The sequence below is a fragment of the Quercus suber genome, unplaced genomic scaffold (assembly GCF_002906115.3).
Source record: "Quercus suber isolate HL8 unplaced genomic scaffold, Cork oak 2.0 scaffold_18, whole genome shotgun sequence".
Taxonomy (NCBI): domain Eukaryota; kingdom Viridiplantae; phylum Streptophyta; class Magnoliopsida; order Fagales; family Fagaceae; genus Quercus; species Quercus suber.
The window spans coordinates 145,962-169,803 of NW_027069483.1; the positions used below are offsets into that span (position 1 = coordinate 145,962).

Consider the following 23,842-nt stretch of genomic DNA (forward strand, 5'->3'; position numbering starts at 1 on the left):
ACTTGTCGACAGCTTCACTCGCCGGAACTTCTTTCGCTAAGGTATCTGCTTCCATATTCTCCTCCCTTGGGATTTGAACGAAGTTAGTTTCCTCAAATTTTTTCATAACTCGCATAACCCTGTTAAGATACTTCCTCATTCATTCTTCCTTAGCCTCGTACATTCCATTCACTTGGCCCATGATTAGCTGAGAATCTCCCAAGACGAGTATTGACTTAGCTTCCACGGACTTGGCCAATTCCAGCCCTTTGAGAAGAGCTTCATACTCAACTTCTTTATTGGTTGCTTGGCACTGCAAGAAAACTTTGTGTTTCAGTTTATCCCCTTTTGGAGATTGCAAAACCACACCTATTCCTCCGGCGTGCTGTGTAGACAATCCATCTACATGGACGATCCATTTCTGGTTGCCTTCCATCTTACTTATATCGTCATAACTTGGGGTGAACTCTGCAATGAAGTCTGCCAAAGCTTGAGCTTTTATGGAATGCCTAGATTGGTACTTTATGTCGAATTCACTGAGCTCGACAGCCCATTGAATCAATCGTCCTGCAGCCTCCAATTTGTTCATTGCTTTCTTGAATGGATGATCCGTCATGACATTGATGACATGAGCCTAGAAGTAATGCCTTAGTTTTCTGGAGGCTGTTATTAGTGCGAAAGCCAACTTCTCCATTAAGGGATATCATCCTTCCGCTTCCCTCAGTGCTCTACTCGTATAATACACTGGCTTTTGTACTTTCCCTTGCTCTCTTATCAATGTTGAGCTCATGGCATGCGGGGTTACTGCCAGGTATAAAAACAGCTCTTCTCCTGTCACGAACGGACTCAGCAATGGAGCTGTAACGAGGTACGTTTTCAAGTCTTAAAAGGCTCTCTGGCACTCGTCCGTCCACTCAAATGCTTTCTTTAGAACCTTGAAAAATGGTAAACACTTGTCAGTAGCTTTAGAAACAAACCTGTTAAGGGCAGCAACTCGTCCGGTAAGAGATTGGACTTCTTTGATACTCTGTGGAGGCTTTTTATCTAGAATTTCTTTAATCTTTTCCGGGTTTGCCTCAATCCCTCTGTGTGAAACCATGAAACCAAGGAATTTCCCTGACAATACTCCAAAAGCACATTTGCTAGAGTTCAACTTTATGTGATACTACCTTAGTGTGTTAAACGTCTCCTGTAGGTTGTCTAGATTCCTTCCCTCGTCCTGAGTTTTCACCAGCATGTCATCCACATAGACTTCGACATTCCGCCCAATCTGTAGACGAAACATATGATCAACTAGTCGTTGGTATGTCGCTCCAGCATTTTTCAAACCGAAGGGCATTACTTCATAACAGAATAATCCCTAACTAGTGACGAATGATGTCTTCTCCTGGTCGGCCTCATTCATCCTTATTTGATTGTATCTTGAGAAAACATCCATAAAGCTAAGTAATTTATGGCCTGCGGTAGAATCCACCAGTTGGTCAATGCGCGGCAATGGATAGCTATCCTTGGGGTAGGCTTTGTTGAGATCAGTAAAATCTACACACATCCTCCACTTGCCGTTCGTCTTTTTGACCATTACCACATTGGCCAACCAATCTGGATAGTATACTTCTCTTATAAATTTTGCCACAATCAACTTCTGAACCTCGTCTCTAATAGCATCATCTCTCTCAGGGGCAAACACCCTTTTCTTTTGTCGAACTGGCTTGGAGGAAGGACATACGTTTAGACAGTAAGTGATGACACTAGGGTCTATACCCGGCATATTCTCATGAGTCCAAGCAAATACATCAGTGTTTTTCCTCAAAAACTAGATGAGGTCCTCCTTAATTTTTTCTTCTAGATCTGCCCCAATTCTGGTACACTTCTCCGAGTTTGTCTCGTCTAAAGAAACATCTTCCAACACTTCAGCAGGTTCTGCCACGACTCTCTTTTCTTCAATATTCATGGCCTGAATTTGTTCGTCCATGGCCAACATTGCCAGTTAACACTGTCTTGCTGCTAGTTGGTCTCCTTGTACTTGTCCTACTTCTTATTCTGTAGGAAACTTAACCGACAGGTGATAAGTGGATGTAACAGCCTTCCAACTGTTTAAAGTTGGCCTTCCAATTATGGCATTGTAGGAGGATGAACAATCTACCATAAGGAAGTTCACTTCCTTGGTGACTTGTTGCGGGTATGCCCTCACTATCACTAGTAATGAAATAATACCCACAGGTTGTACCTTCATTCCACCAAAACCTACTAAAGGGGAGCTCACTGGTCGGAGCCGGTCTCGTCCTAACCTCATCTGCTGAAAAGCTAGATAATACAAAATATCAGCCGAACTTCCATTATCTATCAGCACCCTTCTAGTCTTGTAGTCAGCAATAAGGAGGGTGATGACAATAACATCGTCATAAAGGTGATGAATTTTCTCGGCATCCTCGTCCGTGAAGGTGATTGCCTGCTCGTCCGTAGTCCTTGCTCTCAGTGATTGTCCAAAGAGTTGGACGTTTTGCACCACTTTCAAGTATGCCTTCTTTGACTTGGACGTCTGTCCTGTAGAACTTCCCCCAAGGATGATTCTTATTTCTCCGAGTGGTGGTCGTGACGATTCCTCTACCTTCCCTTTCAATTTCTCGTCCTTGTGATCTTGTCCAAGGAAATTTCTCAGCTTTCCTTGCCTGATAAGATTCTTAATCTGGTGGTTCAAATCAAAGCATTCATCTGTATCATGCCCATGATCTCAATGGAAGCGACAATACTTATTCCTATTGCGCTTGTTGGGACCTCCCTTCATCTTTTCCGGTCACTTCAAGGAAGGCTCGTCCTTAATTTGCATAAAGACTTGCTCGAGTAGCACGTTCAATGGGGTGTACTATTGATTCTGCGCTGAAGGACCTGCTTTCTTCTCTCAGTCCTTCCTATCTTCTGTTCGTCCCTTCTTAGGACGAGGACCTTGTTCCGACTGACGCATTGGATTGGCTTCCACTTTCTCAACTCTCTTCCTCTTCTTGGCTATGATAGCATCCTCCACATTCATAAAGTTCTGGGCTGAATGAACTAGTTCAGCCATGGTCTGAGGCGCTTGTTCATATAACTTGTGGATGAACAAATCAGAATGAACCCTATTATAAAATGCCGCCAGAAGGAGCTTATCATCCACCTCATCCACTGCCAAGGCATCCTTGTTGAACCACGTGATGAAGGACCATAAACTTTCATTCTCCCCTTGCTTTATGGTTAGCAAGCTAGAAGAAGAACGTTTGTGCCTCTGCCTTCCAATAAAATTATTAACGAACAACTTGCTTAACTCTTTAAAGGACGTCACTGTGTTAGAAGGTATTTTGCTGAACCACACTCGTGCAGGTCCTTTGAAGGTAGTAGGAAAAGCTCTGCACATTATTTCATCTGGAACTCCTCCTTAAAGGTGCATGGTAGTTTTGAAGGTGGCAATATGGTCAAAAGGATCCCGCATCCCATTATACGAATCTAACGGAGGCATCTTGAACTTGGGTGGCAAAGGGTGAGCATTGATGGAAACCACAAATGGGGAATCAGTCCTGTGAACTAAGTCTTCTACAGGATTCATTTTCCTCATATTCTCCCTCATCTCGTCCATAACTCTTCTCATTTGATCTATTTCCCTTTCCAAATGAGGTACCCTCCATGAAGCGGTACCCTTTAACTGGTTTTCAGGTTCAACATTCCTTTCCTCTTCTTGACTCTGGTCCCATTCTTCGGTGTTCCATTCATGACGCTGCTTCCTCAAATCAAGTTGTCTGACCAACTCCTGGTTTTGGCGAGTTAACTCCACCATAGCAGCGGCCATGTATTGCATGTGTTGAAATAAAGATGGTTGCATGGAGGGTGCTGATTGACAATCACGATGAGGGTTACTGGAGGCATCCCTGTTTTGTTGAGGGCCTGGACTAGTAGCCCTAGATCCTATCCGAACCATTTCAACCAACAAACCATTTCAACCCTTTGTTGGAAAAAGAAATCACAAAACTCAACAAATTAAGTTCAAATGGCAACAAATTTCTTTCCCACAGACGGCGCCAACTGATGAATCCTTGGAAATCAGTGGGCTGAAAGGTCCCCGGGCGTTGATGATCTTGAAGGGTGAGTCCTAAAAAATCAAAGAAGATCAGAGAAGACCGGTAGTGGCCAGTCTTGAATTCTCCAATGGTAAAGTTAGTGGGTTGAAGTAGAAAAGAAAGCAATTCAAAGACTTCACCGTTTTTTTTAGAAAATAAAATGTCTCTCCCTTACCTCTGCGTAGAAGGTCCTTTATATAGTGTTAGCCTAACAGTTATTTTTTCTATCGTCATAGAGTTTGGAGGATTCAGAGATAACTTCCATAACTGCCATGGAAGTTACCTCATCGGGACTTATGTTCAACAGTTAACAGAAGGCTTGGTTCGTAACAACGTAACTCTTGGCTTTTGGAAGAGTTTGCCACTATTAGATAAACCTCGTCCGTCCATCACTAAAGACGGACGAGATTTGCTGCTATTACGTCCCCCAATGGACGAGTGAATGAGGGACGAGTGCAAAAAGGACGGTAAGAGAGGGACGAGTGTAAGAGCCACTCATTCTCTACTTTGTACTTTGTCATGGACGGCCATATGGACGAGACACAGCTAAGCACGTTTTCCTTGCACCATCAATATATATATATATATATATCATTTATATAAGTTCATTAGTATATTAACTCTTTAACAAAATCATTTATGGTGATTATCTTTTTTTTTTCTCTCACATTTTATCTCTCTACTTTCTTTACATGAAATTAAGAAAGAAATAGTATATGGAATTATATAATCCTATTTGCGTTGGTTCTTTTCATTTTCTTGTTGTTGCTTGAACACAAATTTTCACTCTATATAATTAGCAATAAATTTCTTGCTCTAGCACTGTTTTCCATGCTTAGAAATGAACAGGACAATGCAAATGTGTCTGCTATAACTCAACGTTTAAAAACCGTACTTCCATGACCTTTACATGAATAGCTAGTACTAATTGATCATAAATGAATTTTATATATAACCATTGATGATGGGCATGCCAAAGTATATATCATCCTTCCCTGTTCTATTTCAATCTCACACTTCAGTTGTTGGCTTATCTCTATCTCACTCTCTCTTTGTTGGTAACGTTGCTGGTTGTTTTGAAATGTTGGTCTTCTTGTAAAATTTGGTTCAAAATTTTGAGGAGTCGTGAAATTGTTGATATTGTTATAGATTAAAAATAATTTTATTGAGCCATTTGATTGGCGTGTTGTTCCTCCACTTTGTTCTCATTGAAGTTCATGAGCAATGAAAAACCCTAGCTTTTTTATTCTTATTATATTTGTTTTTGCCTAAAAATGTGTTTTTCTAATGGCAAACGAAAAGGTGAGTTACGGCTAACGGGACTAACCTCAGGTGGGCAAAGTGTAAATGATTGAACCACGAGTAGGCAAAGTGAAAACAGGTTACACCACAAGTGGGTTTACTGTAATTATCCCATATAAGAAAGAGGGGGTGAAAAAAAAAAAAAAAATCCATCCTTGTGTTTTGTTTCCTCTTTATCTATGCTTAACAAGATTGTTGAGATATCTTGACTAGTCCCTTTTTTAGGGCCAAAATGGGCTTTTACCCATTTCTCACAAACTTTCCAACAAAATGCCCAATGTCTAAAACTAATTAGGGAAATGCACCTATTTTAAAACTCAATTTTCTAAAAATCGAGTTTCAAATGTAAAACTCGATTTTTGGAACATCAAGTTATAGCAAATGTTGACTTAAAAATTTTTTTTTGTTTTTTTGGAACTCGAGATCATGGAACTCGAGTTCCATGTAAAGTACTCGAGTTCCACTTGAATTTTTTCAAGGAACTTGAGTTCTAGAAATTTTTTTTTTTTAATTTTCAATTTGCTATAATTCGATTGTCCAAAAATCAAGTTTTAAATTAAAACTCGATTTTTAGAAAAAAGGAGTTTCAAAACAGGAGCATTTCCTTAAATAGTTTCAGATATGAGGCATTTTGCTGAAAAGTTTTAGCGAAAGGGAAAAATGCCCATTTTGTCCCTTTTTTTAGAAATGAAATACTATGTTTGCAACATTTTTACAACAAATCTTAGATGGTAAGTTATTAATACTTTTAATTTTTTTTTTTTTTATTGGCACCAGGTGTCTAGAGCAGAGCCCCAACTAATCCTGGGGCTGCACAAGCCCTTGGCAAGGAGTTTCCCGCAAGTGCAGCTCCGGTAATTCAAGGGGCAATTAAATTCCCCCAATCTGATGGCCTTAAGGGAATGAATGCACGTATGTCTGCTAGAACCCAAGACATCCAAGTTTCACGGCTCATTCCAAAGTATGCCTAACCAATGCACCACACCCTTGGGGTTTATTATTAGTTTTAATTTGAACTCGCTATTAAAATTAATTTCATATCCACTACTAACAGCCAGTATTAATTTATCATTTAAGATTTGATATGAAAATGTTGTGGATTATATTTCTCTCTCTTTTTTTTAAATGGTTCTAACAGATATCTCAATCGTCCAAGATTGAAGTATAACACGCCGTCTTGGGCTGGATTTGAGATTGAGCAAATGTCAAATAGCAACTCGTTCATTAGGCTAACTTGGGCTGACCCTTATTGACCTCTGTTGGGTTTGCTGTAGTCCTCTCTTATTTCTTTTCCTTGTGTTTTTTTCACATACCAACGCAACGGCAGAATATATATATATATATATATATATTCTCATGTCTAGGGAGCAACTATATATTTTTTGTTGGATATATTTCGAAATAATTTACTTTTGTGATTATGTAAACCAGAACAATGCACAAATCTAATTATAAATAAGAACATGATTAAATTCAATATATAAAAAGAAAATTGTACAATAATTAAATAATTCTCGGATCAAATGCGTGAATAATGAATAATGTAGAACTGATCAAGTCTTGTGTTTGACAGAATTTCCTTAAATTAGATTTCACCCCTCACACATTCAATAGTGCTTAGAGACTCACGGATGTCTGCCTCCCATGATAAAATAATCAATAACATGTACAAGAAGCACTATAAAATTCATGCTTAGCGAACTAAATTGTCCCTTTCTCTCTTTTTGATTCTATGTTTATGCACAAAAATATATTCTCTCAGAGAAAGTTTCTTGGTCAAAAAAAAAAAAGAAGTTTTTATGAATGAGAGACTATTAATATATACATTGATAGTCTTGTAGAATTGATCAAGTCTTGTGTTTGATAGAAATTCCTTAAAGCATATTTCGCCCCCTCACACATTCAATATTGCTTAGAGACTCATGGATATCTACCTCCCAGGATAAAATAATCAACAATACGTACAAGAAGAACTACAAAATCCATGCTCAACTAACTAAATTATGTCTCTTTCTCTCTTTTTGATTCTATGCTTATGCACAAAAATATATTCTCTCAGAGAAAGTTTCTTAGTAAAAAAAAAAAAGTTTTTATGAATGAGGGACTATCAATATATACATTAGTGAATAGATACATTGTTCATGAACAACTGTTATGCATAGACTTATTGACTAAAAAAAAAAAAAAAAAATATTAGTATTTGGACTAAGCCTAATCCAATGTCTATACATGCCTATGCCCAATCTAATGTTCAACTCATAAGCATATAAAGTCATATATTATCTCTTTCCTTTCCTTTGCGGGGCTCAATCCATGTTCAACTAAACACATTAAGAGTCAATTTCTTAATATTTTTAAAGTAACATAAATAATTCCATAAACTCTGGGAACATATTTTCTTCTTTTCCTATCTTCTACCTTTGTGGGAACTAGGAAAATTACAATTGATCATAATAGATAACATTCACAAAATATGTTATAAAAAGAAATCTATAGAGCTATGAGTTTCTTAATAAATCAAGTCTTTTGTTGTTACATAATGAATCTGGAATCAAATCTAGTCTAGGATATTTACCCAAAAAAAAAATGTTATTTTTGCTTTATGGTTAAAAATAATCATTTTAGGGCAAACATTATAAGTTCAAATCTTATCATATATGTGAGTTCCTGTTAGTTGAACTAGTAAAGTATATTATCTTTGAATAATATATATGAGGTTCGAACTCCAAATAACTTATAAATCGATTGATGTCTTAATTTGATAATAAAAAGCAATTATCATGAAGTGAAATCTTATCCTAGTAAGAATTTAGTTTCCTTGGTTTTGAAAAAAAGGCTATACATCTTATTATGGCAAGAATTTAATTTCTTATGCTTCATTTTTATTGCAAATATTGAAGTTATATTTTGTTCTTAAAAAAAATAAAATAAAATAAAACTCTCAAGAAATAATACATTTGTTTACCAATGCGTGTGGTATTTAAATACGAGATAAAAATGAGTAGTTTTTATGTGAGGTAGCGGGCTTATTTTTTTGGGAAAAAGTAATTTTGTATTTTTTTCTATAAACATAATTGAAGTATTTAAATTCAAATAGATAATGAATTCAAATAGGTATCAGAAATTTGAATATAAATGAGAATAACGGTTTTTTTTTCCCCTTTTTTTTACATGAGATAGTATTACTCTTTTAATATTTTTTTTTTTGTAAGAAAAAAAAAAATAAACTAAAGAGTATGTTATTTCAGAATTTGTATAAGGATATTTTGGTACACTAAAAATTGAAGACAAAATAAGAGAATCCTCTTATTAGTAGTGGTAATTGTAGTAGTAGTAGTGTGTATATATATACACACACACACACATTAGACTCTTCACAAGCGCTTTGCATGTGCAATAATACTCTTTTTATTTATTTATTTATTTATTTTGGTTTAGTGTTATAATACTTAAAAGTGATATTTAAATAACTATGTATTTATTTATTTATTTTTAAAGAATGAGGTAAAGTAATGTGGAATAATATTTAAAAATGAGATAGAGAACCATAAAAAGTTGAAACCAATGGGACATTTGAATTTATTGATTGGGATAAGAATTGTGATAAGTAAAAAAAAAATTGAGATTTGAACAAAAGAAAGATGATATACATTAGTGTGGATAGATGAGGATTTGTGATAACTATATAAAATTTGGATAACAAAAATTTTGGAATGTTTTAAAGAATTAAAAAGCAAAAAACTATAGAAATTTTGGATAAGAATGAGTAGTTTTTACGTAAGGTAGTGGTTTTTTTTTTGGAATAAGTAATTTTGTATTTTTTTTATAAAGATAATTGAAGTATTTGAATTCAAATAGATAACAAATACAGATACGAATTAGACATTTGAATATAAATGGGTGGTGAGAATAATAGTCTTTTTTTGTACGTGAGATAGTATTACTATTTTAATCTTTTTTTGCTTTCTTTTTTGTAGGAAAAAAAAATTAAACTAAAGGGTATGTAATTTCAGAATTTGTATGAAGATATTTTGGTATGCCAAAAATTAAAGACGAAACAGGAAATCATCTTATTAATAATACTAGACTTATCACATGCACTTTGTGCGTACTGTGAGAGGACTTTCATCTCGGCCCCCAATCAAGTATTATCCTCTTTAGAAATGGCGTTGAGCCTTAGTCCTCAAGGATTTGCTCAATCCCACATCGGGGAGAGATGCCTCCCACTCATGCCTTATAAGCCTTTGGCCTAAGGATGAATGTACCACTACTACACTACTGCACACATGTGTGGTATGCCAAAGGCTTATAAGGCATGAGTGGGAGGCGTCTCCCCCCGATATGAGTAGTAGTGGTACACTCATCCTTAGGCCAAAAGCTTATAAGGCATGGGTAGGAGGTGTCTCTCCCTGATGTGAGATAGTGTAGTAGTGGTACACTCATCCTTAGGCCAAAGGCTTATAAGGCATGAGTGGGAGGCATCTCTCTCCGATGTGGGATTAAGCAAATCTTTAAGGACTAAGGCTCAACGCCATTTCCAAAGAGGACAATACCTGATTGGGGGCTGAGACGAAAGTCCTCCCACACGTACAATAATGCTTTAATTTATTTATTTATTTGTTTTTTTGGTTTAGTGTTATAATACTTACAAGTGATATATAAATAACTGTGTCTATTTTTTTTTTTTTTTTTAAGGAGGCAAGCTAAAGTGAAATAATGTTTAAAAATGAAATAGAGAATCATAAGAAGTTGAAAACTAATAGGACATTTGAATTTATTGATTGGGATAAGAATTGTGATAAGTACAAAAATTTGAGATTTGAACAAAAGAAAGATGATATACGTTAGTGAATGGATGGAGATTTGTGATAATTGTATAGAATTTGGATAACAAAAATTTTGGAATGTTTTAAAGAATTAATTGAAGACGAAACAGGAGAATTCTCTTATTAATAGTGCATGTGTGTGTATATATATATATATATTAAATATAATATTTTCAAACCAAACGGGATAAATCGGCTTCACCAAAAAAAAAAAAAAAACCAAATGGGATAAATCATAGGGCAAAGGTTGCTAATGTACCAAACTAAACCAAACATTTTCCTAAGATTTACAAATGTTGCTTCCAAAAAGAGGGGAAGTGGGGGAAGACAATTTTTTTTTTTTGGGTGGAGAATCAGCAAAAGTTCTAATAGTTAAAAAGTAAATAAAATAAATATAACAAGCTGTTCTAGAGGTCATGATCATGATTCATGAATAATCAATCACCACTCTAGCTAGCGATGCAACTCATGATTTTCCAATTCCCATTGCCCTTAGTTAATAAAGGCTCTCCAATTGGTAATTTCTAATGGGAAATTTTATGATAAGGGTTTGGATTCAATTGATCAACCATGTAATAACTATTGGGAATTCAACCTAAATTCCAACTTGTGAGAAACAAAAAATAAATAGAGAAAACACACGTCAAAGAAAAATAATCGCACGCACAAGACAGTATTTACGTGGTTCGGCCCTGCAAGGATTTACATCATTTTAGAGAACAGTGACCAGGCCCGGGCGACTGTTTACCAAAAATACAGGTCTCCGCAAAGTCGTAAGACCATGTATGGGGGCTGACGCCTGCCTAGTGCCGGAAGGTCAAGGAAGTTGGTGACCTGATGACAGGGGAGCCGGCGACCGAAGCCTCGGTGAACGGCGGCCGTAACTATAACGGTCCTAAGGTAGCGAAATTCTATTAGGTCAGAGGCGGCCGGCCCGAGGGTTACCCACGATTGGTAATGGCATAACCAGAAGAGGGGTAGGGGAGAGAAGGTTACGCGCTGGGTAGCGCAGCACATCTGTTTCGGGTACAGAGGCGACGAGGGGTGCTAACTCGACCACCCAACCCAGCAGGTCAGGGGTGCCGGCCATAGGTTCGAATCCTGCCACCTTTCTTTGCTTACGTCCACGGAGTTGCAGGGATTTCACTATTATCAGAGAAAAATACAAAGTGCGGCTACAATGTTTTTCTCTCTCTCTAAAACACAACAACAGTTATAGTCACAAACCATAATTATAAAAGCGGCTTTTATATCCTGCTTACAGGGTTACAATAGGCTACAAAACAGGCCAAAAATAAACTAAGCTCCATAAAGCCCAACAAATCTCCCACTTAGAGACTAGTTCAATCATCAACATCAGCCGCTATCCTCCAAAAGCAATCCCTCATCCCTGCAACTCATCCTCCTATCCCCAAGCTAGAAGACCAATTGAAGCTGCACATATCTTCAACTTCTCAATAGTGACACCCTTAGTCAACATGCCTGTCGGGTTCTTAGATCCATATATCTTCTCAAGTATTACCAACTTATCTTCAACAAGGTATCGGATAAAGTGGTATTTTGTCTGTATATGTTTCGACTTTGAATGAAAAGCCGAATTTTTGCAAGAAAGATTGCACTCTGACTGTCACTGTGTAGAATGCCCATCTCGTGCTTCTTACCCAATTCATCTAAGAAACCATGTAGCCGAATCATCTCATTTCCAACTTCAGTTGCTGCAACATACTCAGCTTCTGTAGTAGACGAAGTAACAATCTTTTGCAAATTTGAAGCTCATGATATAGTTGTACCACCTAGAGTAAATACAAACCCAGTAGTACTCTTTCTACTATCAACATCATCAGCAAAATCAACATCTACATAACCTTGCAGCTTCAAACTTGCACCTGTGAAGCAAAGACATGTATCTGATGAACCCTTCAGATATCTCAGAATCCACTTGACTGCCTCTCAATGCTGCTTTCCAGGCCTACTCATGAATCTACTCACAACTCCCACTGCATGTGCAATGTCTGGCCTTGTACATACCATAGCATATATCAAGCTGCTAATAGCTAAGGCATAGGGAACCTTGCTCATATGGTCCCTTTCTTCTTCTGTCTTCAGTGACTGTTCTTTGCTCAGTTTGAAATGAATACCCAAGGGTGTGCTCACTGGTTTAAATTCATTCATGTTGAACCTGCTGAGAATTTTCTTCACATACTCTGATTGTGAAAGCTTCAATGTACCATTAGCCTTGTCTCTAATGATTCTTGTAGGGGGAAAATGGCCCAATCTAACATAGTGGGCCGAGAGCCCATGTGAGGATTACTGTGCGTCCGAAAAGAAGGAGATGGTAAGGGCAAGGCCTACCTGGAAGAAGGATCCCCGGAAAGAAGGATGGTGGCCATCCGAGGAGACCGCCTTCCGTCCGAGGAGATTTTATTCCTCGGACGCGAATAGTGTGGATCAATTGAGCATATAAAAGGTCAAAATGATCTTCTGAGGACTCCTCCTGATCAAGATAAGCTCTGAGTGTACTGGGAGACGATAAGGATGAAGAAATATCTAAAGAGAAAGCTGCTACCACCGTATTTAATGCTCTGCATCAACTTTTCTGGCCGCATTTATGTGGAGAAGACCCCTGAACAGTGTATCCTTACCTACCGCCACTCATACAGAACTAAAGGATATGCTTGACATGACATATACTCAAGTAGACTCACGGATGAGGTACAAGTGGACGATGGAGATGAGGAGAAGGAAGGTTATATAAAGGAAAGAAGCTCTTAAAAAAGAGGAGAGGAAGAAAAAAGAAAGAAGAATAGCAGTGGAGCTTTATTGTAACCCTAAGATCTGTATTCACCACATAATCAATAATATGGCTCTTCGGACACCCATTCTTTACGTGTAAATTCATGTTGGTTTGTGCTTGAAGGTTGTGATTAGTTGATGTCGATCCCATAATCAACCTAGCTCTTTCACCCATACTCTACAAATTTATTGTTTTGGGCTTGGGCCACAAATCCTAACCCTACAGTTGGCGCCGTCTGTGAGGAGAGCTTGAGTGTAAGGGGAAGCAGCAACAGTTGGTCATGGCCGAACCAGGGCAACAACCGGCAGAATCTGGGGCGTCCCAACATATAGACTATTTCCTCAATTTGGAGTGGAAACAAGATCGTGAAGGCAGTGTGCATACTACACACACTGAGCGAACTCAACCTTGTGGCGGAAGTCATGTTTCTCATGCTGAGAAGAACAACATGCAAATAGAGATTGAAAGGTTAAGAAGGGAGTTGCACCATGCGAAAAGAAAACGTACTGCGTCGCATTCTGATGACGACTTGGGTGACGAACAAGACATCACCTATGAACAAAGGTCTCGAACTCCAATCAGTGAATCTTTTTCACATGAGGATGAACACCCTCATAAGAAGCAACCTCAAAGGCCATCACATAGAGGGGTGGGAAATGATGCCATGAGCAAGGCTTTGAATCAAATCTCTAGGTCACCTTTCACGCGCAGGATTGAAGGAGCAAAGCTGCCTTGGCGTTTTAACCAGCTAACCTTCACTATTTACAACGGTAAAACGGACCTTGTGGAACATGTGAACCATTTTAACCAAAGGATGGCTGTCTAATCCAGAGATGAAGCTCTGATGTGCAAGGTATTCCCTTCTAGTCTTGGAACCGTGGCAATGAGATGGTTCGACAACCTGAAAGCAAACTCCATCAATTCCTACCAAGAGCTCACTCAAGCTTTTGGTTCACGTTTCGTTACATGCCGAAGGGTGGCCAGGCCCTTGTCTTCTCTGCTATCCTTGAGCATGCGTGAAGGTGAGTCCCTTAAGGCGTATTCAGATAGATATTGGGAGATGTTTAATGATATGGAGGGCAACTTTGATGCAATGGCCCTAGACACGTTTAAGCTGGGTCTCCCCACTGATCATGGTTTAAGGACATCCTTGTCCGGCAAGCCCGTCACTAACATGCGTCAACTTATGGGCCGTATTAAAAAATAAAAAAGGGTTGAAGAAGATCAGCAGCAAGGGAAGGGCAAGGATAAGGTTATCCCCCAGGACAGGAAGGACTTCAGGTCGGATCGTTACAACAACAATAAGCCGAGGAGAGATTTCGCTGGGTAGTCGGGGTCAACAAATGCTCAAGCAGTCAATACAGTGTTCAAGGAGCCAGTTCATCAAGTTCTGGAAAAGATCAAAAATGAATCATTCTTTAGGTGGCCGAGTAAAATGGTAGGGAACCCTGAGAGACGCAATCACAACCTCTATTGTCAATACCACAAAGACCATGGGCATGCCATTGAAGACTGCAAAAGTTTGTGGGATCATTTGGACCAGTTGGTCTGTGAAGGCAGGTTGAGGCACCTTTTGCACCACTCCAGTGGCCGAGGAGGTCAAGTGAATTTTGAGTCCGAGAAGAGAGATTCTACGAAACCTCCATTAGGTACTATTAACGTCACTTTCGCAGCGCCAAGAAAAACAGGGTCATGGCCGTCCAAAGTTATGTCAGTGGCTCGGCTACCAGTAGGGGATATTGGTCGAGATCCGAGGAGCTCTGGACAAGCTGTCCCGCCCGTTTTAGGCTTTTCAGACGAGGATAAAGCTGGAACCATTCAACCTCACGACGATGCTTTGGTAGTCACACTCAGAATCGTGGGATATAATGTGAAGAGGGTGATGGTGGATCAAGGTAGCGCAGTGGAGATTATGTATCCTGACCTTTACAAGGGGCTGAACCTCAAGCTTGATGACTTAACTCCATACTGTTCTCCCCTGGTTAGTTTCGAGGGAAGGATGGTCATCCCGAAAGGACAGATACGGCTGCCCGTACAGACTGGCTCAGAGGTAGTTGAAGTAGACTTCATTGTTGTAGATATTTATTCCCTTTATACGGCAATTGTAGCCAAACCTTGGTTACACACGCTAGGGGTTGTTTCCTCCACTCTGCATCAAAAAGTTAAATATCCATCCGAAGGGCGCGTTTGTAAAATCCGTGGAGATCAATCCTCGGCTAGGCAATGTTTGGTGGTTGCCATACGGCACGAACCTGAGACTGAATCCTCAGCCAGAGCGAAGGGAGACTTATAGCAGTTAAGAGGTCGGTTATCACCCGTCGAAGATCTTGATGAAGGTGCTAAATGCGAGGACTTAGTGCAGGTTTTAATTAGGAGCAATCCTGAAAGATACTTTCAAATCAGGTCTCAGATACCTCAACCAGAGAAGGAAGAGCTAATTGATTTCCTTAAAAGAAATATTGACGTATTTGCCTAGAGTACTTACGAAGCCCCAGGAGTGGATCCGGAGTTCATTTGCCATCATTTGAAGGTCAACCCACTAAGTGTACCCAAGAAGCAGCCTCCTCAGCGGCCATCCAAAGAACATGCGGATGCAGTCAAAGAAGAAGTGATGAAGCTCAAACAAGCTGAGGCTATTAAAGAAGTTTTTTATCCCGTGGTTGGCAAATACTGTGGTGGTAAAGAAGAAGAGCAAAAAGTGGCAAGTTTGTGTAGACTTCACGGACTTAAATAAGGCTTGTCCGAAAGATCCTTTCCCTATGCCGAAGATTGATCAATTAGTAGATGCTACTGTCAGCCATTCTCGAATGAGTTTCTTGGATGCTTTCTAAGGTTACCATCAGATACCGTTAGCCCCAGATGACCAAGAGAAAACCGCTTTTATTACCCCCATTGGTAATTACCATTATAAAGTGATGTTATTCGGTCTTAAAAATGCAGGTTCTACTTATCAGCGGATGATGACCAAGATGTTTGAATCACAATTGGGCAAAAACGTTGAGGTCTATATAGACGATATGGTGGTAAAAAGCAAGGTTATTTTTGAGCATGTGAAGGACCTTGATAACGTTTTTGAAACCCTAAGGAGACATAAGTTGCGCTTGAACGCCTCGAAGTGCTCATTTGGTGTGGGATCCAGCAAATTTTTGGGTTACATGGTAACGCACAGGGGAATTGAGGTCAATCCCAATCAGATAAAGGCTATTCAAAATCTGCAGCCTCCTTGCAATCCGAAAAAGGTTCAGAAGTTAACAGGAATGGCAGCTGCTTTGAACCGATTCATCTCTAGGTCTGCCGATAGGTGTAAACCCTTCTTCTCGCTGATCAACAAGTGGAAGGGATTTGAATGGACTGAAGAATGTGCCTCAACTTTCCAACAACTTAAAGACTACTTGGCTCGGCCACCAATTATGTCTAGCCCTGAACCAGATGAGGTCTTATTTGCCTATATCGCAGTGGTTCCCCATGCTGTAAGTCTAGTGCTAATAAGAGTGGATCAGGGTATACAAAGGCCGGTTTACTATGTAAGTAAGTCTCTGCATGAAGCCGAGATCAGATACTTGCCATTGGAAAAAGCTATTTTTGCAGTAGTACTTGGAACACGAAAATTGCCCCACTACTTCCAAGCATATACTGTCGTTGTGCTCACGCAACTCCCACTTAAGACAGTACTCCGAAGTGCCGACTACATGGGGAGGATAGCCAAGTGGAGCACTATTTTAGGAGCTTTTGATATCAAGTATATGCCTCGCACTTCAGTCAAAGGGCAGATCCTTACGGATTTAGTGGCCGAGTTCACGGAACCCAGCTTAGAAGAAATAACGACAAAGAGAGACATAGATAGAAAATCGGTTGGCATGATTTCTTAACAAGATCCTGCCCGCTGGGAAGTGTATGTAAACGGCGCTGCAAACCGGAAAGGTTTTGGAGTAGGGCTAGTCTTGATGTCTCTAAAGAGATTCGTCATTGAAAAGTCATTAAGGCTGGATTTCGATGCGACCAATAACGAGGCAGAGTATGAAGCCCTATTGATGAGAATGTCTATGGTCCGAAGAATGGGAGGAAAGGCAGTGAAGTTGTTCTCGGACTCAAGATTAGTTGTGGGCCAAGTACAGGGAGAGTTTGAAGTGAAGGATGAAAGGATGCAAGGATACTTGAATCGAGTCAAACGTCTGCAGTCGGAATTCGAATTTTTCAGCTTGCTACATGTTCCTAGAAGCAGTAACGCACATGCAGATTCTTTGGCCACACTAGCCACCTCGTCAGAGCAAGGCTTGCCGAGAGTTATCCTCGTCGAGGATTTCCATGAGCCCACCGGGACAGGAGGGGATGCAGTCCGAGTCCACCAGATCAGAGATAGTCTCTGCTGGATGGACCCTATAATCAAATTCTTGAAAGATGACATTTTGCCGGAAGAGCGGGGGAGGCTGAAAAAATTCGAAGGAAGGCTACCAAATTTTGGCTGTTCGAAGACCGAAAATTATACAAACGATCCTATTTAGGACCATACCTGTTATGTATTCATCCAGAGACGGCTAAGTCGCTACTAGAAGAGTTGCATGAGGGAATTTGTGGGAGTCACACTGGAGGTAGGTCTTTGGCTCACCAAGCCATTACTCAAGGGTATTGGTGGCCGAACATGCAAAAAGAAGCCCATAATTATGTAAAGAAGTGCGATCAATGTTAGCGATTTACGCCAAACATACACCAACCAAGTGGAGTCCTCAACCCACTATCTAGTCCATGGCCGTTTGTACAGTGGGGTTTGAATATAGTGAGTCCATTCCCAAAGGCCGCAGGAAACAAGAAGTACCTTTTGGTCGGCACAGACTATTTCACCAAATGGGTCGAAGCTGAGCCTCTGGCCAATATCCGAGACGTAGATGTGCAAAGATTTGTATGGAAGAATATCATTACTCGTTTTGGAGTTCCTCATATTCTTATCTCGGACAACGGCTTACAATTCGACAGTAATGCGTTTCGGAGTTATTGTAGCAAACTGGGAATCATGAATAGATACTCTACCCCCGCCTACCCTTATGGGAATGGGCAAACTGAAGCAGTTAACAAAGTCATAGTTAATGGATTGAAGAAGAGATTGGACGATGCGAAGGGCAAGTGGGTTGAAGAGTTGTCACACGTGCTTTGGGCTTACAGAACTACGCCTCGCAGATCTACTGGAGAAACCCTTTTTTCGATGACTTATGGCGCTGAAGCTGTCATTCCTTTGGAGACGGGATTCCCAACTCTAAAATCTAGCTCGTTCAGTCCGACCAGCAATGATAAGCTCCTAGAAGCAGGCTTGGATTTGATCGAAGAAAGGAGAGAAAATGCAATGGTTCAGCTGGCACACTACCAGCAGAAACTCAGGTAGGGCTATGATGCCAACATAAAGCTAAGGCCCCTAGAACCCGGTGATTTGGTACTCAGGAAAGTCGTTGGCACTGCGAAAAACCTAGCCTGGGAGAAATTAGGACCAAACTGGGAAGGACCATATCGTATTACTTCAGGGGTTGGCATTGGGGCATATTTCCTGGAGGACTTGGATAGCCATGTAATACCACGCCCCTGGAATGTAAATAATCTCAAAAGGTACTATTATCAATCGAATCATTTCTTTGCTCACTGTGATAACTTGTCATCCTTATCGGTTCTCTAAGTGTTTAAACTTAAACCCAATCATGCCTATAGTCCTCGGACCAGATCATGCCTGTAGTCCTCGGACTAGATGATTTGGGTTAGTTAACACTCCTTATCGGTTCTCTAAGCGTTTAAACTTAAATCCAATCATGCCTGTAGTCCTCAGACCAGATGATTTGGGTTAGTTAACACTCCTTATCGGTTCTCTAAGTGTTTAAACTTAAATCCAATCATGCCTGTAGTTCTCGAACCAGATGATTTAGGTTAGTTAACACTCTTTATAGGTTCTCTAAGTGTTTAAACTTAAATCCAATCATGCTTGTAGTCCTCGGACCAGATGATTTGGGTTAGTTAACACTCCTTATCGGTTCTCTAAGTGTTTAAACTTAAATCCAATCATGTCTGTAGTCCTCAGACCAGATGATTTGGGTTAGTTAACACTCCTTATCGGTTCTCTAAGTGTTTAAACTTAAATCCAATCATGCCTGTAGTCCTCGGACCAGATGATTTGGGTTAGTTAACAATCTTTATAGATTCTCTAAGTATTTAAACTTAAATCCAATCATGCCTGTAGTCCTCGGACCAGATGATTTGGGTTAGTTAACACTCCTTGGTTATTCTCCCTAAGTATTTAAACTTAAACCCAATCATGCCTGTGGCCCTCAGACCAGGTGATTTTTAGTTAGTTAATACTTTTGTGCTGTTATTAATACTGAAGGTTAACTTTAGAATGAATCTTGCCTGACATTCTTAACTATGTTTAATATCAACTCTACCCTATGCTAATATTCTTAGTGTACATGCGAAAAGATCTATCCAACTTTTATAATACTTGTTACGATCATCACTTAACAGCAACTTTTATGTACTATCCTCTTCGGAATCAATTTTAGTTGTATATATTATCAGCAAGATAGAGTGATTATGTTTGCCTACGTTACCATAATTACAAAGTGAAGTTACTTGTAGCAAAAGTAAGTCAAATGGTATGCAACAAATACACCAAAAGTAAAAGAGAAACTGTTTCATTGATCAAAACAGGATAGTTTACAATCCCTTGCATAGAAGGAGAACAAGGGTAAGAAAATAGTAAAAAAAAAAAAAACTAAAATCTAAGTGTCTAAGCTTCTGCTGGGGCCTAGTCCTTGGGCTCTAAGGATGTTTTCTTTTTTTCCAAGCCCTCGCCCATATCCTTAGGTGGCTCAGCTAGGGTGCTCTGATCACCTGGCTGGCCAAAATCCTTGGGAGGCTCAAGGGTGATTGGGGGAGCTTAGCTGACCAAGGGTTGCTCCGAGGCCTCTGGGAGTTGTGTTGAAGGAGGGGGATCAGACTCTGGGAGCTCTCGGATGTCTGGGTCATAATAAATGCTCCTAGGCAGCCTCAGTTTCGAGTCAGCAGACACCCCAGCAGAATCCACTGCCTTGCCCCATGTCATATCGCAGTAGTCCCGGGCGACCGAAGCAAATTGCTCAGTAAGACCTTTTTCGGTCACCTCCACTCCCAGTTAGTAGGCTGCTTTCTTTTCGGCCTCGGTCGCCTCCTTGGCCAGCTGAGCGTCCCTTTGAGCCTGCTTGGTAGCCTCCCTGGCCTTCTGGAGTTCGGCGCGAAGTTCCTTCACAAGAGCTTTCTCAGATTCCAGATTGTTCTGAGTGTCATTTAGCAGCTTGCGTTGGGCTTCGACCTGGGTCTCAACATTTCTAAGACCAGCATTGAGGCTATCCCTTTCCTGGGTCACCCCTTTTAGCTGGTCCGAGATCTGAGAGACCTCCTCCTTTAGGCTGCCCAATGCTTTTTCCGCCTTGGACCTAGAGTGGGCCTCCACTTGGGCTTTAGCGTAGGCTTTTCGGTTCCACTCTTCGGCCACGAAGACTTACTGGGTAATCTGAACAAGTAAAGTAATAGAGTTAGCATAAAATATAGAAAATTAATATTCCAACCGAAGAGTTGGATAAGCACGCTTACCATGGCCAGGTCCCTCTTCAAGGACATGAAAAGATCATACTGGCTGAAGCGCCTGTATGACTCCATGTCTCGGGGGAGGACCAGTGGTTGCTCCAAAGCTTCAGCTATCAGCCCCGTTCTACCCCCATCATAGTTCCTAACAGAGGTCTCCTAGGAAAAAGGAACACCATCTAGTTCCAGCCTGGAAGACCACGTGCATTGCCCTCGACACACGTCAGCCACAGGAGGCTCCTCCCTGCTCTCCACAGATGAGGCCCTCTTGCTCCGGTGGTCCCTTACCACCTTCTGTTGCTTTGTGGTCTTTGGTGGTACCACCACCTCCCGCTCCTCAGGCTCGAGAGGCCTCTTTTCTTTAGGTCTGGTATCGGTTTCAAGGCCGGATCAGGAACCTGAGGTAGGGGTGGAGGTGGAGGTAAGTTCACCACTGGTTGAGAAGTCCCCGTCCCTTTGGACTCAGCCTTCTTACCCCTTGTCTTCAGCAGAAGCTTTAAGTTAGACATCTCTTCTTCCTCCGAAGAGTCCTCGGGGATAGTAGTTAGCAAAAGTGGTGGGCGGACACTGGATTGCCTGTCGGCCTCGTCCTCAGAATCTGTGGAGGGTATTACCTGCACTCCCCCTGAAACTTCCCCTTCAAATCTAAACTTGTCTATCTGTTCCTCTAGCGAAGAGGATGAAGAGCCAACCCTTTCTCCTACGACCACCAGCTCGATGGGAACTTGTTAAACTGGTCGGACTAGCAATGGAATGCCCTGTGGGTTGGGGTGTGGAACGGGCTCAAGGTCGTATGGCGCTAAAAAGTGTCGCCGAGCAACGTCTATTCGCCGAAGCCGGTGATCACCTTATGTAATGGCATTGCCGGCCGGCTGGATATCTGCTTTCTTGGGCGTATAACCGGGTATAAGTGGAATGGACCGGAGCTGTCCGTCTTCATTCACGAATATCTCCGAGCATAGTAGATATTTAAGGGCGGGGACGTTGATAAGGCTAAGCCGAGGAGCAATATGTGCCTTATCTGTAAACAAACAAACAAACAAATCTGGTCAGAAGATTGAAATATGATGGCATAAAAAACAGGTTATGAAGAACGAAGATCCTAAGACTATTGTTAGAAGTCCTAAGTCTAGGAAGTCACACCTGGCTCTCCTGGCTCAGTCAGACAGTGTAGACCGTCATGCCATGTGCCTGAGACGATTAAATAGTCGTCTTTCATCCCTTTATTTGATTTGGGAAGGCAGGAGAACAATCTAATGATATCGGATCGGGATTTAAGGTAGTATCCCGCCCCTTTTTGGCTATGACATTCATACATATATGCCAGGTCATGCCAGGTCAGCCCTAATCCTAACTGTTGGTTCAAGGCATCGATAGCTCCTAGTATCCTAAAGGTGTTAGGCGCGCACTGCTTAGGAGAGAGCCTGTGGTTGCGAAGGTAGTTCAAGGTGATGGAACCCATTGGGAGGGTCATTCCCCCTTCGATGAAGGCTATCATTGGGATTACGACCTCTCCCTCTCTTCGGGCCGTTAGTATCTGCTCCGGAGGGCAATATCTCAGATTCACCCCCCGCGGTATACCATAATTTTGCTTAAATTCCTCTATCAACGCCGGACTATCGACGAGATATTGAAATTTTCCCATTCTTAGAGAGTGATTGAAGCAGTGGACAGGAAATGGGTTTCGAAGGTAGAAAATACTAGCCGAGAAGAAAATAAAGGACTAAGAGATGCCGAAACTTACACAGACAAGAGTGGAGCACAATCCCTGGACTCGAAATGGACTCTTGGTGGATCCTGGAAGAAAAGAAGACAGGAAATCGAAGAAGCTTGAAGGGTTTTGAATGAAAGAACTCGCTAGGTATTCTGAGGATGCGTAAAGTAAAGAAACATAACCTCCTCAGAGGGTTTATATACAGGGACAGGTGAAAGGGTGTAATTCTTCCCGTCCAAATCCCGAAGAAGAACCCTGTCCGTTGGATCAACAACCCACCGTTGGATGCAAAAGACAAAACGCCGCCTGGAGTAATTAATACAACGCTTTGGGAATACGGAACTGACAGCGGCAACAATGAAGCGCTTGTCTCTATGCCCACGCACGTGTAAACTGGGGTATTTACGAATTCTTTCTTTTAAACTTTTTTATTTTTATTTCTTTTTCCTTACGTGACAGGTCAAAATCTTATTCTTTCTTTTCGGATGCGAGGGAAAAATTAAAATTTTAAGGGGCTATTGTGGGGAGAAAATGGCCCAATCTAACATAGTAGGCCGAGAGCCCATGTGAGAATTACTGTGCATCCAAAAAGAAGGAGATGGTAAGGGCAAGGCCCACCTGGAAGAAAGATCCCCAGAAAGAAGGATGATGGCCATCCAAGGAGACCGCCTTCCGTCCGAGGAGATTTTATTCCTCGAACGCAAATAGTGTGGATCAATTGAGCGTATAAAAGATCAAAATGATCTTCCGATGACTCCTCCTGATCAAGATAAGCTCTGAGTGTACTTGGAGACGATAAGGATGAAGAAATATCTAAAGAGAAAGCTGCTACCACTGTATTTAATGCTCTGCATCAACTTTTCTTGCCGCTTTTATGTGGAGAAGACCCCTGAACAGTGTATCCTCACCTACCGCCACTCACACAGAGCTAAAGGAGATGCTTGACATGACATATACTCAAGTAGACTCACGGATGAGGTACAAGTGGACAATAGAGATGAGGAGAAGGGAGGTTATATAAAGGAAAGAAGCTTCTGAAAAAGAGGAGAGGAAGAAAAAAGAGAGAAGAAAAGAAGTGGAGCTTTATTGTAACCCTAAGATCTGTATTCACCACATAATCAATAATATAGCTCTTCGAACACCCATTCTTTACGTGTAAATTCATGTTGGTTTGTGCTTGAAGGTTGTGATTAGTTGATGTCGATCCCATAATCAACATAGCTCTTTCACCCATACTCTACAAATTCATTGTTTTGGGCTTGGGCCACAAATCCTAACCCTACAATTCTCATACCAAGGATTTGCTTTGCAGCTCCCAAATCCTTCATTGCAAACTGTTTTGACAATTGCTTCTTCAGATTATTAATCTCCTCAATGCTAGACCCTACAATGAGCATATCATCCACATACAACAGTAAAATGATATAAGAATTGTCAAAGAATTTAACATAGCAACAATGATCAGCTTCACATCTCTTGAACCCAATTTTATGCATAAACTTGTCAAATTTCTTGTACCACTATCTGGGAGCTTATTTTATGTCATACA

The 23,842-nt window shown here is 40.7% G+C and overlaps 2 protein-coding genes across 2 annotated transcripts; one reads left to right on the plus strand and one right to left on the minus strand.

Annotated features, from left to right (window-relative positions):
* Nucleotides 1-2,014: 2,014 nt before the first annotated feature.
* LOC136062241 (uncharacterized) lies at nucleotides 2,015-3,367 on the minus strand. Its single transcript, XM_065761079.1, has 2 exons — nucleotides 2,923-3,367; nucleotides 2,015-2,691 (listed from the first exon to the last, which is right to left on the minus strand). Exons 1-2 carry the CDS (start codon nucleotides 3,365-3,367, stop codon nucleotides 2,015-2,017), a joined length of 1,122 nt encoding a protein of 373 aa, XP_065617151.1.
* A 13,563-nt stretch (nucleotides 3,368-16,930) lies between these two features.
* LOC136062243 (uncharacterized) lies at nucleotides 16,931-18,360 on the plus strand. Its single transcript, XM_065761083.1, has 2 exons — nucleotides 16,931-17,450; nucleotides 17,762-18,360. The coding sequence occupies exons 1-2, from the start codon at nucleotides 16,931-16,933 to the stop codon at nucleotides 18,358-18,360; spliced, it is 1,119 nt and encodes a 372-aa protein (XP_065617155.1).
* The last annotated feature ends 5,482 nt before the right edge of the window (nucleotides 18,361-23,842 follow it).